This window comes from Phascolarctos cinereus, unplaced genomic scaffold (genome assembly GCF_003287225.1).
Source record: "Phascolarctos cinereus isolate Bilbo 61053 unplaced genomic scaffold, phaCin_HiC Scaffold_2;HRSCAF=192, whole genome shotgun sequence".
Lineage (NCBI taxonomy): Eukaryota > Metazoa > Chordata > Mammalia > Diprotodontia > Phascolarctidae > Phascolarctos > Phascolarctos cinereus.
Genome location: NW_027555625.1, coordinates 143,686,184 through 143,700,949, shown reverse-complemented (window position 1 = coordinate 143,700,949; position 14,766 = coordinate 143,686,184). Strand labels below are relative to the sequence as shown.

Here is a 14,766-nt window from a genome sequence, read left to right as displayed (position 1 = left end):
TGAGGCAAACAGGTAAAGTTATTTGCTCAGAGCCACACAGGTAGTAAGTGTCTGAGGCTAGATTTGAACTGAAGTCTTCTTGACCTACTGCACCAACAGTTGCCTCTCTTACAACTATGTATAAAATGTTTGTAATTGTTGGGGTTAGGAATGCATTTTGCTTTATCTACTACTGCCCCACCAAAGTTCAGAAAGACTGTATGGGGTTATAAACCTGTACAGAGCTTCTAGGAGTTAGTAATTATTGCTTATTACCCAGGATGACACCTGAAAAAAGGCTTATCATGGATGTAGTAGGAAATTAGTTCTAAAATAATCTAAGTTTGTCAGTTCACTAGAGTGGGCTTAGCTTTTAAGTCATTCATTATATGCAACAGTAATTCCCTGGAATATAAATTAGAATGTTTTGGTTGATCCATGATGTATCACATGGACTTTGGATCATCTGTTTTAAAAATAAAACAATGGAAGTAATTTATTGAGTTATTTAATGTATGAAATTATATTAATTGGAAATAGTGCATCCATTTGAATTGCATTCCCACTGTCTATAATTTGTAATGTAGTTTGTTGTTATTCCTCCATACTTGAAGATGGTACATCAAGAAAGCAGAAGAGCAAATTAATATTTATCATAAATATAAATTAATGTTTTGACAACTCATTGATCAATTAAAATAAGATACCTAAAATATATGCATTTGCCTTTCAAGCAGCCAACTGTGTGATTTGGGGTGTGTGGAGTTCAAGTTTGTGGCTTTGTAAGATTATATACTGACTAAAGAGAAAGTATCAGCTAAACTTATTTTAAAAATAGAAATGCATGTGTAATCAGCACCATAATACCTGCAGATTGGTGAGTATTTAACTAGCAAATAACCAGGGAAAAAGTAACATCCAATATAAATGTATAAATGACTGACTTGTCATTGAAATATTATTATTTCTTACACTTTTTCAGGAATGGGTTGTTTCTGGGGAGCGGAGCGGAAATTTTGGAACTTGACAGGAGTGTATTCTACTCAAGTTGGCTTTGCTGGAGGCTACACTTCAAACCCAACTTATAAAGAGGTCTGCTCAGGTAGGAAGATTTTGATTTTTGGATGACCAATGTAATGGTATTTGGGGTAGCTACCCTTTCTGTGGTGCTTACATAACTCACAAAGGGCATGAGGACCCTCTCTGGGCTGGCTCATTCATTCTAACTACCTCTCATTTTTTTAGGTCTAGGTTCCCAGAGAAGGTCCACCACCAAGTAGTTTCACTCAAATTTGTTTAGGGTACTAAGGCTAATTCTTTGTGGGTAAATACATTCCCCCAAGTCAGTACTACAGCTCCTGAACCCCCATTGGAGTAGGTCAATTTTCAAATATCTAGCCATTCACAATAATGACATTCTTAGATCTGAAATATAACCATTTATTTAACGATATGGCAGAAGAAACAATAACATGATAGATACATATATAGTAAAACAAATGTAGGAATAATAAATACATTGCAATCCATACATAAGCCTGGGTCACACTTATATTCACCAATATATTCAGTATCTATGAGAATGAATTAGCACATAGTTATAGAAACACAGCAGCAAATCCATCATATGCGTAAGGAAAATCGCAACTCCTCTTTCTGTCTCAAATATTGTCCATAATATTTTCTTGATGAAGTACCTTCTGTGTTGAATAGATTATCCACTGGTAAGATGAGTTGTTCAATGCTGTGACTGACTAATAGTTCATTGGGCATGATGTCTCAGCTGAAATAGCGGCGGTTTGTTCACACCTCAGTAATATCACAATAATCCCTTCCATCGTTTCCTCACTTAAGACAATCAAACAAAGCTAAGCAAAAGCATATGCTGCAGTAACTGTGACTGACAGAATTCCATTCCATAACTATAGTCTAACTCTATTTAGAGAAGAAAAATCTGTTCCAAATCAATCATTGGGAACCAGTATTGGTTTGCCAAAATGATGTGGTCATGCTACCTCCCTCCACAAATAAACCCCAGTGACATCTTATTACCTCCAGAATCAAATATATGGCATTCAACACCTTTCATAACCTAACCCTTTCAGACCTTTCAGGTATTCTTACACTTTACTGTCTTCCACATACTCTCCCATCTAGCCGCACTGGCCTAGTTGCTGTTCTTCAAACAAATCCCATCTCCTCTCTGTGCCTTTTCACTGGCTGTTCCCCAGTGCCTGGTATACTTTCTCTCCACTTCTGCTTTTGGTTTTCCCTAGATCCCTTCAAGATTCATCTCAAATCCTCCCTTCCTCAGGAGGTCTTTCCTAGTCTTCCAATTAGTGTTATTTCCCGCTCTGGGATCACCTTCCATCTACTAAGTATACATCTAGTCATTTTCATGTTTGTCTCTTCCAATAGAACATGAACTTCTTGAGGCTATGAAATATTTTTGCCTTTTTTGTTTCTTAGCGCTTATCATGGTGCCTGACATATAGTACGGTCTTTTATAGTAAAGGGTTTTCCTTATGTATCTACTTGTATATATGTTTTTATTTGTTTTAGTATCTTTCTTCTGATTATAATGTGTTCTGTAAAAATTTACATTTTTATTTGTAATTCTGGAGTCATATACATATATATGTGTGTGTGTATTTTATTGTTATTATTTAGTTGTTTTTCAGTTGTGTCTGACTCTTTGTGACCTCATTTTAGGTTTTTTAGCAAAGGTACTGGAGTGGTTTGCCATTTCCTTCTCCAGCTCATTTTACAGATGAGGAAACTGAGGCAAACAGGGTTAAGTGACTTGTGCAGGAAGTATCTGAGGTCAGATTCAAACTCAGGAAGAGGACTCTGATTCTAGACCTGGCACTCTATCTACTGCATCATCTAGTTGTCATATCTATATCTATATCTATATCTATATCTATATCTATATCTATATCTATATCTATATCTATATCTATATCTATATCTATATATCTATATCTAGCTATATATAAATATATATAATTATAACCTATAACTATATTTATATCTTTTATCAATTTTTATGTCTTTGGAGGCATATGCATATATATATTTGTATAGATCTTTAAATGTTCATACATCTATCTATATTTATATTATATGTCTGTGTATATTTTTACTTATCCTTGTGAAAGCAGGACAGTTTTAGGCATTGTGGATGTGTTTATCTCTATGCATATGAATGAATTTAAAAGAGGATGTTTGTATGTGTATAAATATATCATTGGCCACCCAGGTTCAAAATCTCAGAGTCATACCTCACACTTCCTTCTTCTCATTTTCCTGTGTTTCATCATTTGCCCAAATTTGTCAATTTAAACGCACAGAACCACAGAATCAAAGAATTTTGGAATTGGGAGAGAACGCAGCAACTATATATATCAACCCATACCTAACAATGAATCCTCTTTGCCACAGACCTTGAAGATAGTCATCCAGCTTTTACATAAAGATTGCCAGCAAAGGGGAATGAATCCCTTCTCTTTTAAGCCCCTTCCACTTTTGGACTGCTCCGGTTATTGGGTGTTTTCTTGACTCTGACATGAAAACCCTTCCCTCTCTTGCTTTCCGACCTTCCTCTCTTCTTCTGCCTCTACAGCCCCAGCTCCTTCAGCTAATCCTATATGGCATGAACGCTAGGCCCTTCACCATTTCTGGTTGCCCCACTCGGGATGCTCTCCAGCTTATTGACATCATTCCCAAAATGTGCTACCCAGAACAGAGCACAGTATCCATTATTCTTTGAGCAGGGTAGAGTACAGGTAGAGTACATACAGGTATGTAACTGCCTTATTCCTAGAAGCAATGTCTCTCATACTTTGGCACAAATTAGCTTTCTGGACTGACACATCATACTGCTGACTTGCTAAGCTTACAGTGTACCAACTTAGTCTAAAAATTGCTAATCATTCTTCTACCCATCTTGTACTTGTCAAGTAGATTTTTTGAATGTGAGTAAAAGACTTTATATTTAGCCCTATTAAATTTCATTTAATTCAGTTTGGTCCTATGTTCTAGCCTGTCTAGATCTTCTGTCATAGAGAGGGTTAGCTTTTCTTCTAGTTTTGTGTCATCTCCAGATTTGAGGAACAGGCCATCTCCAAGCCTTTAGTGAAGTCATTGGTAGTGATGTTTAAACAGTACAGGGACATGCACAGATCCTGATATGTTTCACTGGATAATTTCCTTCTCAGCTGAATATAAATGAGTAGCTTTTGAATCAGACCATTCAACAAGTTCAGAATTTATTGAACTATGAGTGTCTTTTGTTGTTGTTCATTTGTTTCAGTCATGTCTGACTCTTCATGACCCCATTTGGGGTTTTCTTGGCAGAGATACTGGAGTGGTTTACCATTTCCTTCTCTAGCTCATTTTACAGATGAGGAAACTGAGGCAAACAGGGTTAAGTGACTTGCCCAGGGTCACATAGCTAGTAAGTGTCTGAGGCCAGATTCAAACTCAGGAAGATGACTCTTCCTGACTCCAAGGCCTGTACTCTTACCTGCTACACCACCTAGCTGCCTCATTTACTTTCTTCTATCTTTTCTGCAAGAATAACACAAGAGATTTATCAAATGCTGTGCCAACCCCCCCCCCCCATGTTTGTGTCTGTCTGGATCTATATCTACATCTTTACACAGAACTACCTGTTTAATAACTGTCAAAAAAAAAAAAGGAAATAAGATCAATTTGACTTGATCTATTCATGATGGAATTATAGATTCTTTGTGATCACAGCTTCCTTTTCTAGGTGTTTCCTAACCATTTCTTTAATATTATGTTCTAGAATTTTGCCAGAATTAAAAGACAAGGTTACTAGCCTATTGTTTAAAATTCTATTTTCTTCTTCTTTTGAAAATTAGAGCAACACTTACCTTTGTCCGGTTCCCTGGTACTTTTACTGTTTTCTGCAATCTTTCAGGTATTACTGACAGTGATTTGAATAATCAAATTTACTTGTACCTGATTACGTAGTCCATCTGATTAAGGTAACTTTAACTTATCAAAGATATCTAGGTGATCCCTTACCATCTACTTATTTATGTTGGGTATACACTCTTTATTAACCCTTTTTTTGGTGTCATTTCTAATCCAGAAGTCATTCTTCCTGACAGAGAAAATAGAAACAACCAAAAACCAATTTGAACAGCTCTGTCTTCTTCAGTTATCATTTTCTTTACAATATATCTAAAACTAACTCTTTTTCTTTTCCTTAGCTTTTCTTATAAGCCTAAGCTTATTCAGAGCTTTGGTATTCTTGATTATTCTTTCTTTCCTTACTTCCATGCCATGCTTTTATATTCTTCCTCCACTTTCTCCCTTTGTTTCCATCAACTATACAAATTTTAAAGAAATCTAAGTTAGTTGATGAGTTCCCAGTGAATCAATATTATTCTCTTTAGAGAACTCTTTCTCTTCAGTGAAATTGATTCTCTTTGTATATTCAGAATTTTAATCACTGGAAGCTTCCCATCAGTCTTACACTTACTTCCCCTGTAGAATTTTAACCTTTGGACTTTGACCCTTGTATCCCATCTCTGCATTCTATCTCCTCTTTACATACATAGCCATTGCCTTCATTGTCTTTCATCTGGACTATTGCTATAGCCTTATAAATGTTCTTCTCTCTGTTTCTAATCCTTTTGCTCTCTAATTTCATCCATATAGCTGCCGATATAGTCTTTCTAAGGTCCTTGGCAACCCATTAAAAATCAAAATGGCCCTCAGGCAGGTGTGGCCCCCTAGCCTTTTCACAGTGCTAGAGAGAAAATGGCATAAAAGGGGGCAGAAGAAGAATTACACTGTTTTCAGAGCATCTATAAACATCAAATTATTTATACTCTATGAAATCTTCATGCGATCACCATTGAGTGGCATACTACTGAAGCAACTAAATTGTATCAGTCTTGATAATCTCACTTAATGAAGCTAGAAGAGGAAAGGAATGATGGAAACTAAATGGAAGGATGACTCATAGGTTCTCTACAGAGAGGTAAATAGAAGAGTTGATGGGTTTGGTTCTGTCTGTTTTGTCAAAGTCAGTAAGAAAGATAATTTTATGCCACATTTAATCATCTCATATTGTAATAATCATAGTAAATATTTACAAAAATATAACCATAAGAATAAGTGCAGATTATGTGCAAATACCTATTGCAAAGGATGAAGAGATGGAGAAATTCTACAAAGTTTTACAAATTCTACAAATATAGTAAGATCCTTCAGGTTATCTTAACATTATTTAATACTTGGTGGCTTCCATGTAAAAATGGTTGTAATCGAAGACAGTGAAATTTGTTACAAAATATAGTTGAGAGTAAGTAACCAGAGGAAAAAAAAAGTTTATACAGAAACCTAATTGCTATGTTTTATGAATACTTTTTTTTTAAGAAAAAAGAATTAGACTTTGTTGGATATGGTAAGCACCAAATAACCTAATAAAAATTATATTTTAGTGGACAAAAATGACTTATTGATGTGAAATCATTCCTAGATCGGCTGTCTGTATATAGTAAGACCATGGACTTGTTAGAACAATTAACTAGTCAATGAGCTTTTATTATGTACCCCATATGTACAAGTTATTTTGCTAGGTTCTAGGGAAGCAGGTACAAAAAATGTAACGGTTCTTGCCCTCAAGATGTTCTGTTAGGGGAGATAACATGTATAAAAATAAATATATACAAAATAAATACAAGCTAGGTTTTTTTTTTTAAGTGGGGGAAGGGAAGTGACTAGCAGCTAAGGGTACCCGGAAAGGCCTCAGGAGATACTTGAGCTGAACTTTGAGTGAAATGAGACATTCTAAGAGGTAGAGTTGAGGAGGGAGAACATTGTGGGCACGGTGGGGGTGGGGGAAGGAAGGGTGGCCACCACTTCATTTTATACAGGAATGAAGGAGATAATAGTGGGAAGAGATGTCTCTGAGTGTTATGAGATGAAGAGAAAGGGAAGAGGGAGCTCTCCTGAAATGGTCTCAGTTTGTCCAGTGAAGTCTGAGGAGAGGTCTCTAGCAGAGAAGGGAGGTGGTATCCTAGGAGGCTTGAATAGAGATGAGAAAGTTTGGAACAGCCAAGGAGGGCTTGGTGCTTTGAGTTGATGTGATCTTTGGTTTGTTCTTATGAAAAGAAGTTTGGATTGGGGGAGGTATAAGAAATAGATTAACTCACCAGTTTAGTAGGCAATACTACGTCATTCCATATATTTTATTCTTTCAATAGTATGTAAACTGTTTGATAGGGAATGGTGGGGTTTTTTTTCCTTTTAAATCTTTATTATTTCAATTTTGGCATTATGTCTTGAACATAGTAGGTTCTTAAGAAATGATTACTGAAGTGAATTGAATCAATATCACAACGTACCACCCCTCATTTTCTCATTGCAAGTAGCTGTGAAGTTACTTATGCTACTCAATGGGTTTAATTTTAAAAATAGTCATTGCTGAGAAAAGAGCTAGATTCAGATTTCAAGTCTTGAATATCCAAAAAAAATCACAAATTCAAGAATGCAAAAGGTCTTTTGCAGTTTGCTAACTTAAACAAGGGGCAGCTAGGTGGTACAGCAGATAGAGTATGAGGCCAGGAGTCAGGAAGACTCATCTCCTTGACTTCAAATGTGACCTCAGACGCTTACTAGCTGTGTGACCTTGGGCAAGTCACTTAACCCTGTTTGCTTCAGTTTCCTCATCTATAAAATGAGCTGGAGGAGGAAATGGCAAACTGCTCCAATATTTTTGCCATGAAAACCCCAAATAAGGTCATGAAGAGTCAGACACAACTCAAAACAACTGAGCAATAACAACAACTTAATATGCCTTGATATCACTGTTAGGATATGAAAATACTGATTGTCTCTATTTAGCTGATACAAGTATGAAATGGAAGATATTTTTGAATTTTGGGCCTCTTATTCACTTATAGCTTCAGATGAAGAAAGAAACTTTAAACCATTAATTAAGTTGACCATGGAGGATAAACAGAAGACACTTTATAGGATTTGCTAATTAGCTCTTCTTTTGGATGGCAAGTCTTTATAGTGGGTCACTAGTCTTTAGGCTGTTATCCTGAGGTAGACATTCTAAAAGTAATTTTAACTTTTCATTGAGGCTTTCCATCCTCAAACCTTTTATAAATGCTGAGCCCCCAGCTTTGGGTATGTCATGGGGAACATTGTACCTTGGATTTGTAGGCTTAGCACTGGTATAACTTTAGGCAAGTGCCTTAAGCTTTCTCAGCCTATTTCCATCAAATCATCTATCAAAGGAAAAGCCTGGACTAAATGATCTCAGACGTCCTTCCAAGTATTAAAATTACAATTCTTTGAACATGCATCCCTTTCAACCTCACCGGTGAGAGGGGCCTTCTTTCATTCCTACTGAAATTCCACCCTACTGTATATTTAGTGTCTGGTTAAAATCTCAGTAGTTGCTGCCTATCTCTGAGAGATATTGAGAAGGACCATGAGTTAGGATCTAATCCTCTGCTAAGAGGATTTTCTAAGAAATCAATCTTTCTTGATTTTTTTCTTTCTTTCCCTCCTTTCTTTGCTTCCTTCCTTCCTTCCTTCCTTCCTTCCTTCCTTCCTTCCTTCCTTCCTTCCTTCCTTCCTTCCTTCCTTCCTTCCTTCCTTCCTCCCTCCCTCCCTCCTTCCCTCCCTCCCTCCCTCCCTCCCTTCCTTCCTTCCTTCCTTCCTTCCTTCCTTCCTTCCTTCCTTCCTTCCTTCCTTCCTTCCTTCCTTCCTTCCTTCCTTCCTTCCTTCCATCCTTTCTGTATTTATTAGATGCCTGCTGTACATACAGCATTCACTAGCCAGTAACAGCTCATATTTATATAATAAATAACACCTAGGTTTTGAAGTTTGTAAAATACTCCCATATGAGCCCAACAACAAGCCTTTGAGGTAGTACTTAGCACTTACAAAGTTTCCCCATTGTAGAACAACCCCCATTTCATGAATGAGGAAATGGAAACAGAGGGAGTTTAAGTGACTTATCTGAGGTCATACAACCAGTAAGTGTCAGAGTTTGAAATCAAACTCGGCTCTTTTGAGTATAAATCCAAGACGTTTCACTCTACATACTATCTATACCAGAATTTCTCTCTCATAGGAAACTATAAGGGAAGAGCCGTACCAAAATACTTTGGAGTCACACCGAAGAACATATTGTCCAGCTTTTCTTGAGTAAACCCACAGAGCACTGCCATCCATGGGTTTACTGCCCTAAACTCTGAAGTTAAAAAAAAATTAGACCGACTGTTTCTTTCTCACACACCCACATACACAATAGTCATTATGCAAACCAGCCTATCAGCTGTCATGTTGTTGCTTTACTACATTGATTTTAGAGGTAATTGAGCAATTCAGATTCCTGAAGCTTATGAATACACTGATAGAGAATTATTCTTACATTTTATAATAACTGCTGTACAGATGAAAATATGAAAAGACATTCTGCAGTGGATAAGCATTCTGGGTTATTTTCAGTACATTAGCCTAATACACAAATACTCTGTATTTGGCAAGCATTAGACAGCCCAGGATGTTCATTCACTATGAAATATCTTCTCATATTTTGCTTACAGATGTTCAGAACAATTCCATGTTTATTAGTGTATTCATAAGCTTTTAGAAAACTGCACAGCTGAGTGCCACCCAAATCAGGGGCTTGAAGGGTGAGGGAGGGAGGAACTGTATTATTCCTTTTCACAAGTTGTCTGTATACTATTACCATGGAAAAGCTGAGGCCTAGACACTTTTCTTTTAAGCAGCATATTTCTTTGGACTTTTAGGCCCGAATTGAATTTGTAAACATGTCATATTTCAGTGCCTCTCCCCCTCTCCCTATCATGTTCTTTACTGATAAAAATTGTATTTTCAAATTCCTTAACTGCAATACTAGGATATTGTTAAATAAAGGCAGACTTTACTTGAAGAGTTGTATCTAAAGATCCCATAAATTTCTTAACAGATATAAGAAAACTTTGTGTCATTTTACTTGAATTTGGTGATGGGGTGTTAGTGTTTGTGTATGTAAGTGCGGCTACAAGTAGGTATGCAGTTCAATTCAACAGGCATCTCTTAAGTACCCAATATGCAAAGCCCCAGAAATATAGAGATGAATTGAAAAAGCAATCTTGACTTCAAGCAATTTGCTTTCTAGAACTGGGTGTGTTTCCTTTAAGACTTTCGGTGTATGACTAGCCCAGATTTATGCTTTATGGCTTACAAAGTGGTTCTCTCACAATAGCTTGCCAGGGAGGTAGAGAATGTGTCATCAATCTCATTGTATAGATGGAGAAATGTAAGACGTGGGCAGGTTAGGTGACATGTCCATAGTAACCCAATTGCAGTCTGGTTTTAGGATCCATATCTTTTTATCCTAAATCCATTGCTATTTCACTATATTATGGCATGTGCTAATAAATATCTAATAATCAGCTCTCTGGAGAAAAATGTGTGCATGATCCCCTTTAAGTTTAATTTTCATTATTAACATTTTATCCATCATTTTCTTAAGTCTAGACAATCAACAAAACAATAAATGTGTGTGCTGCTTTGTAGCATTGGCTGGTTTCTGAGGTGTAAATGCTCATGCTAAAAATTTAACATTTGATTTCTGGTGTGAGCTGAACTGGCCATAGCACACTCCTGGGTGTGTCTCAAAATAATAATAACAATATTAACAACAACAATAATGATAATAATTTACCTTGTTAAATGATTCCATCAAAAACCATATATATATATATGTATACATATAAATATATATAAATATATGCATATACTTAGTAAATTTCCCTAATATTATTATTTGGGGTTATAACCAGAATTATTTTAATCATTTCAAAAATGGGTAAAATAAATTTCATAGTTATGTTTATACCAGAGCCTACCACTGAAGAAGTCAACTCTGTTATCAGTTTTCCTGTTCTCATTTTCTTGGTTCTTTTCGGTTCTTCGATTTCAGAAACAGACATGCAGCATGCACGGGGCAAACATTCATTTCTCTCAGTCCAGCAAGCAAGAATGGATGGTGTTGCATTTGACATAACAAAGTAGGCATTTGCTTATGATAGTAGGCATGAAGCAACAGAGATGGCCAATATCTTGATTTCTTTTCAGAATGATTAGAAATATGATGATGTGGGAAGGCCAGATGAACTCTTGGCTCTGCTGTTGATTGTCTTTGTGAGCCCGGACAAGCCATTCTACCTCTTTGGTACTCAGTTTTCCAGTCTGTAAAATGGTGTAATTTGGGGCTAAATGATTGTCAAGGTCCTTTCCAGTTCTAAAAATCTGTGATATTTCTATGCTGTACTGGGATTCCCAAAGTCAGCCTGGCAGAGTAGTCTCCCTTAGGAGCTGAAAGTCCAGCTTGTCCATAAAGATTCTCCATCTCTCCTGGTGTCTGTTCATGTGCAGGGCAAAAGGAAAGAATACAAATTCATTGGGCTCGGTACTTGATTTCTGTTTGATCAGTGAACTTTGCATCATCATCATAATTGACATTTAAAGTGTGCTTTTAAAACTTGCATATTACTTCATATACATTATCTTATTTGAGACTTACTTTGTAAAGTAGATACTGTTATTTCCATTTTACAGATGAGGCTCTGAGAGACTGAGCAATTTTGTTTATAGTCACATAGGTAGTAAGTGTCAAAGGGAGGATTTGAACCATGGTCTTTCTGACTCTAACTCTAGCTCTATCTGCTATGTCAGAGGTATCAAACATGTGGCCTACAGCACTCCCCCAGATTAAAATGTAGTTCCTATCTGATTTTAATGTGGTGATGTATGAATAAAAAAGAAATATATAAACATAATGTGGTTTTCTAAGTCAATATGCAGCCCAGGGGATCATCATGTGTATGACTTAATGGCCCCTGATTCTATGAGTGTGACAGCACTGTGCTATGCCATGCTGCCTCATCTTTTCTTATATTTCACATTAATTGAAAGCAAAGCAAGGTTTTTTTTGAGACTTTTGAAATTCTCTTCAGGATAATTTTTTTTTATTGGTTCCTAATTTTAAGGAGAGAGATCTATGGGACTTATACCTCTCCATCATCTCCTTTAACCACCTGTCTGTCAGCAGAGTCAAAGTTGGTGGTACATCAGAAAAAGGAATTAACTCACCTCTCACCCAAGCTCCTGCTTTGGTTTCTCTTCTCTTTGCATCACTCTTTGATAAAAAAGGAAAACACTGATCTAAAAAAGAGACATATGTCCTTTTCTCTTTTCTCATTGCATATTTGTCTGAACCCCTGTATGAAAGTTTAAAGTTCCAACGAGAGCAGTCTTTACAGTGTGCAAACGTGATGTGATTCTTGAAACTGTCTTGGGAACACAATTTATTTATTATTGTACCTTACCCAGTGCATTCAAGATGTTTAATTGCATAATATAAATAATCTTTCAAAAGCACAGGTCTGATCATTCTACTCCTTTGCTCCAGAATCTTCAGGGGCTTCTAGTAGGAGGCAGTTAGATAGAGGCAGTGGATAGAGCTCTGGACTTGGAGTCAGGAAGACATGAATTCAAATACAGCCTCCGATATTTACTAGCTATATGGCCCTGGATAAGTCATTTAAACACTGTCTGCCTCGGGGTTTTTTCTGTAAAATGAGGCTAGTAATAAAAGTATTCCCTAACTCATGGGCATCTACATTCTAGTTCTTTGTTATTATAAAAAAAGCTGCTTCAAATTTTTGGTGTCTATGGGAATTTTTTATATCACTGGTCTCCTAGGAGTATATGTCTAGGTTTATAATCTAGAGTTGAAGGTTGTGAACATTTTTTCACTTTCTTAGCATTTTTCCAAATGAAACTTTATTTTTTTTTCGATACTAGTAGCTTGTCTACTAGGCAAGTCTACTTCTTACTTTAAAGGGCCTAACTTACAAATAGTAAAGAGTATTAAAATAAAGGGGGGTGTCAAAAGATGAAAGAATCTAGGTTAACCCACAAGCACAGTTAGATTGTAATAGGTCAGTTAGGTAATAATAATAGATCATGTTTATAAAGTACTTTAAGCTTGCAAATTATTTTCCTCACAATAGCTGTGTGAAATAACTAAAAAAAGTGTTATCATCCCCACTTTTCAGTAGAGGAAATTGAGGTTCAGAGGTATTAGATGACTTGTCCACAGTCACAAACCAGCAACCATGAGATGTAGGACTTGAACCCAGGGATCCTGACTCTACATCTTGTGCTCCTTCCACTATACCACAAAATGCATTTATTCTTTAAACCTAGCAATAGAAATAATTCTGCCGTTGTCTCAAGATGTATTTTCTATAATAAAATTAAGAGGAATTTGTTATAGCAAGCGGTTCTTAAGGAAATAGATGATGGTCACTGCATTTATATTGTCAGATTATAAATGAGTCAAGCATCAGACATGGAAAGACATGTTTACAAAAATCATTCATCATGTTATGAAGGTTGTCCTAAGCAAAGTCAAAATAGAAAAGGAATTCATTAGTGACTGAGAGTATCTCCAGATACTCCTGTCCGTGGATGGCATTGTGTTGATTGCATCTAGCCCTAGAACACTACATGGCATTCTTAACGAGCTATATGGACATTTGAAAGGTATCAGTTTAGTTATCCACACTAGAAAAACAAAGCAAGTGAAGAATGCTTATCTCTAAGATTGTGATATACAGTTGGATATGGAGCTCATTGTATTAGTCTTTTGGTATTATCATCTTGGACAGGGACTGCAGATGAACACTGAGCTATGCCCAAAATTGAATAGGAGGAACAGATTGATCTAGATTGCATTGGGGAATTGGCAGAACACTTTGAATTCAGCCAACATTTGCAGCACACCTACAATGGGTAAGACCTGTGTTAAGTGCTGGGAATACAAAACCAAAAATGAAACAGGCATAAGTTTAGAGCTAGAAGGATCCTTTTAGGTCAGTTATCTGGTCTAGCATCCTCATTTTACAGATTAGGAAGCTGTGGGCTGGAGGGGCTAAGTGACTTGCCCAAGGTCCCACAAAGCCCTGGAGCATCTCCTTTTATTGATCTCAGTATGATCAGTACTACACAACTCTCTCTCTCTCTCTCTCTCTCTCTCTCTCTCTCTCTCTCTCTCTCTCTCTCTCTCTCTGTCTCCTCTCTGTATATATTTAACAACATTACCCTCAAAATAATGTAAATCATGTAACACTGTAATATCAGATCGATTACAGTTGAGGCTGTCCCAAAGAGCAATGGACAAAAGTGTGTTAGAGGTGAGCAGGCTATAAAATATTACCAGTGTTGACTTGCATGTCATAGATGGCCTAAAAATATCATCATGACCAGAAAAGGAAGTGGACAAGTCATGTATCAAGAATAAGGAAGAACAGGTGATAGTGCATGTGCTACACTGGTATCCTTGGAATATTGAAAGAACTGGAAGGAAGCTTATAGTGGGTTGAGTGAATCCTCTCCTCTGGTGAGGAATTATGAAAAGACATGAACCAGAATCACAGAGGATGTGAGAATATAGATTGTTGTGGTCTATACCAGTAGAGAGAATATCCACACAATGAGATTCAGTTGAATTGAATACAACAGACTTCCGTTATGGACCATACATCCAGTTTATGAATATTATTATCCTGATTTCATCAAGCCACAGAACACTGCAGTTTCCTGAAAGTGATTTATAATCGCTCAGAAGACTTTTTGGCCAGACCATCCACACAGGGAAGACCATGACGCTGGAGAAAGTCTGTTTCTCACATTACAACATGCATTGGG

At 36.7% G+C, this 14,766-nt stretch overlaps 1 protein-coding gene across 2 annotated transcripts in view; it reads left to right on the top strand.

The window, feature by feature from the left end:
- Positions 1 to 14,766, top strand: part of MSRA (methionine sulfoxide reductase A) — a 521,222-nt gene that overhangs the window by 275,077 nt on the left and 231,379 nt on the right. For both annotated transcript variants that reach the window (XM_078149656.1, XM_020988881.2), the window contains one exon: positions 962 to 1,081. In XM_078149656.1, coding sequence (XP_078005782.1) covers positions 962 to 1,081 — 120 coding nt within the window. The remainder of the gene's footprint in view (positions 1 to 961; positions 1,082 to 14,766) is intronic.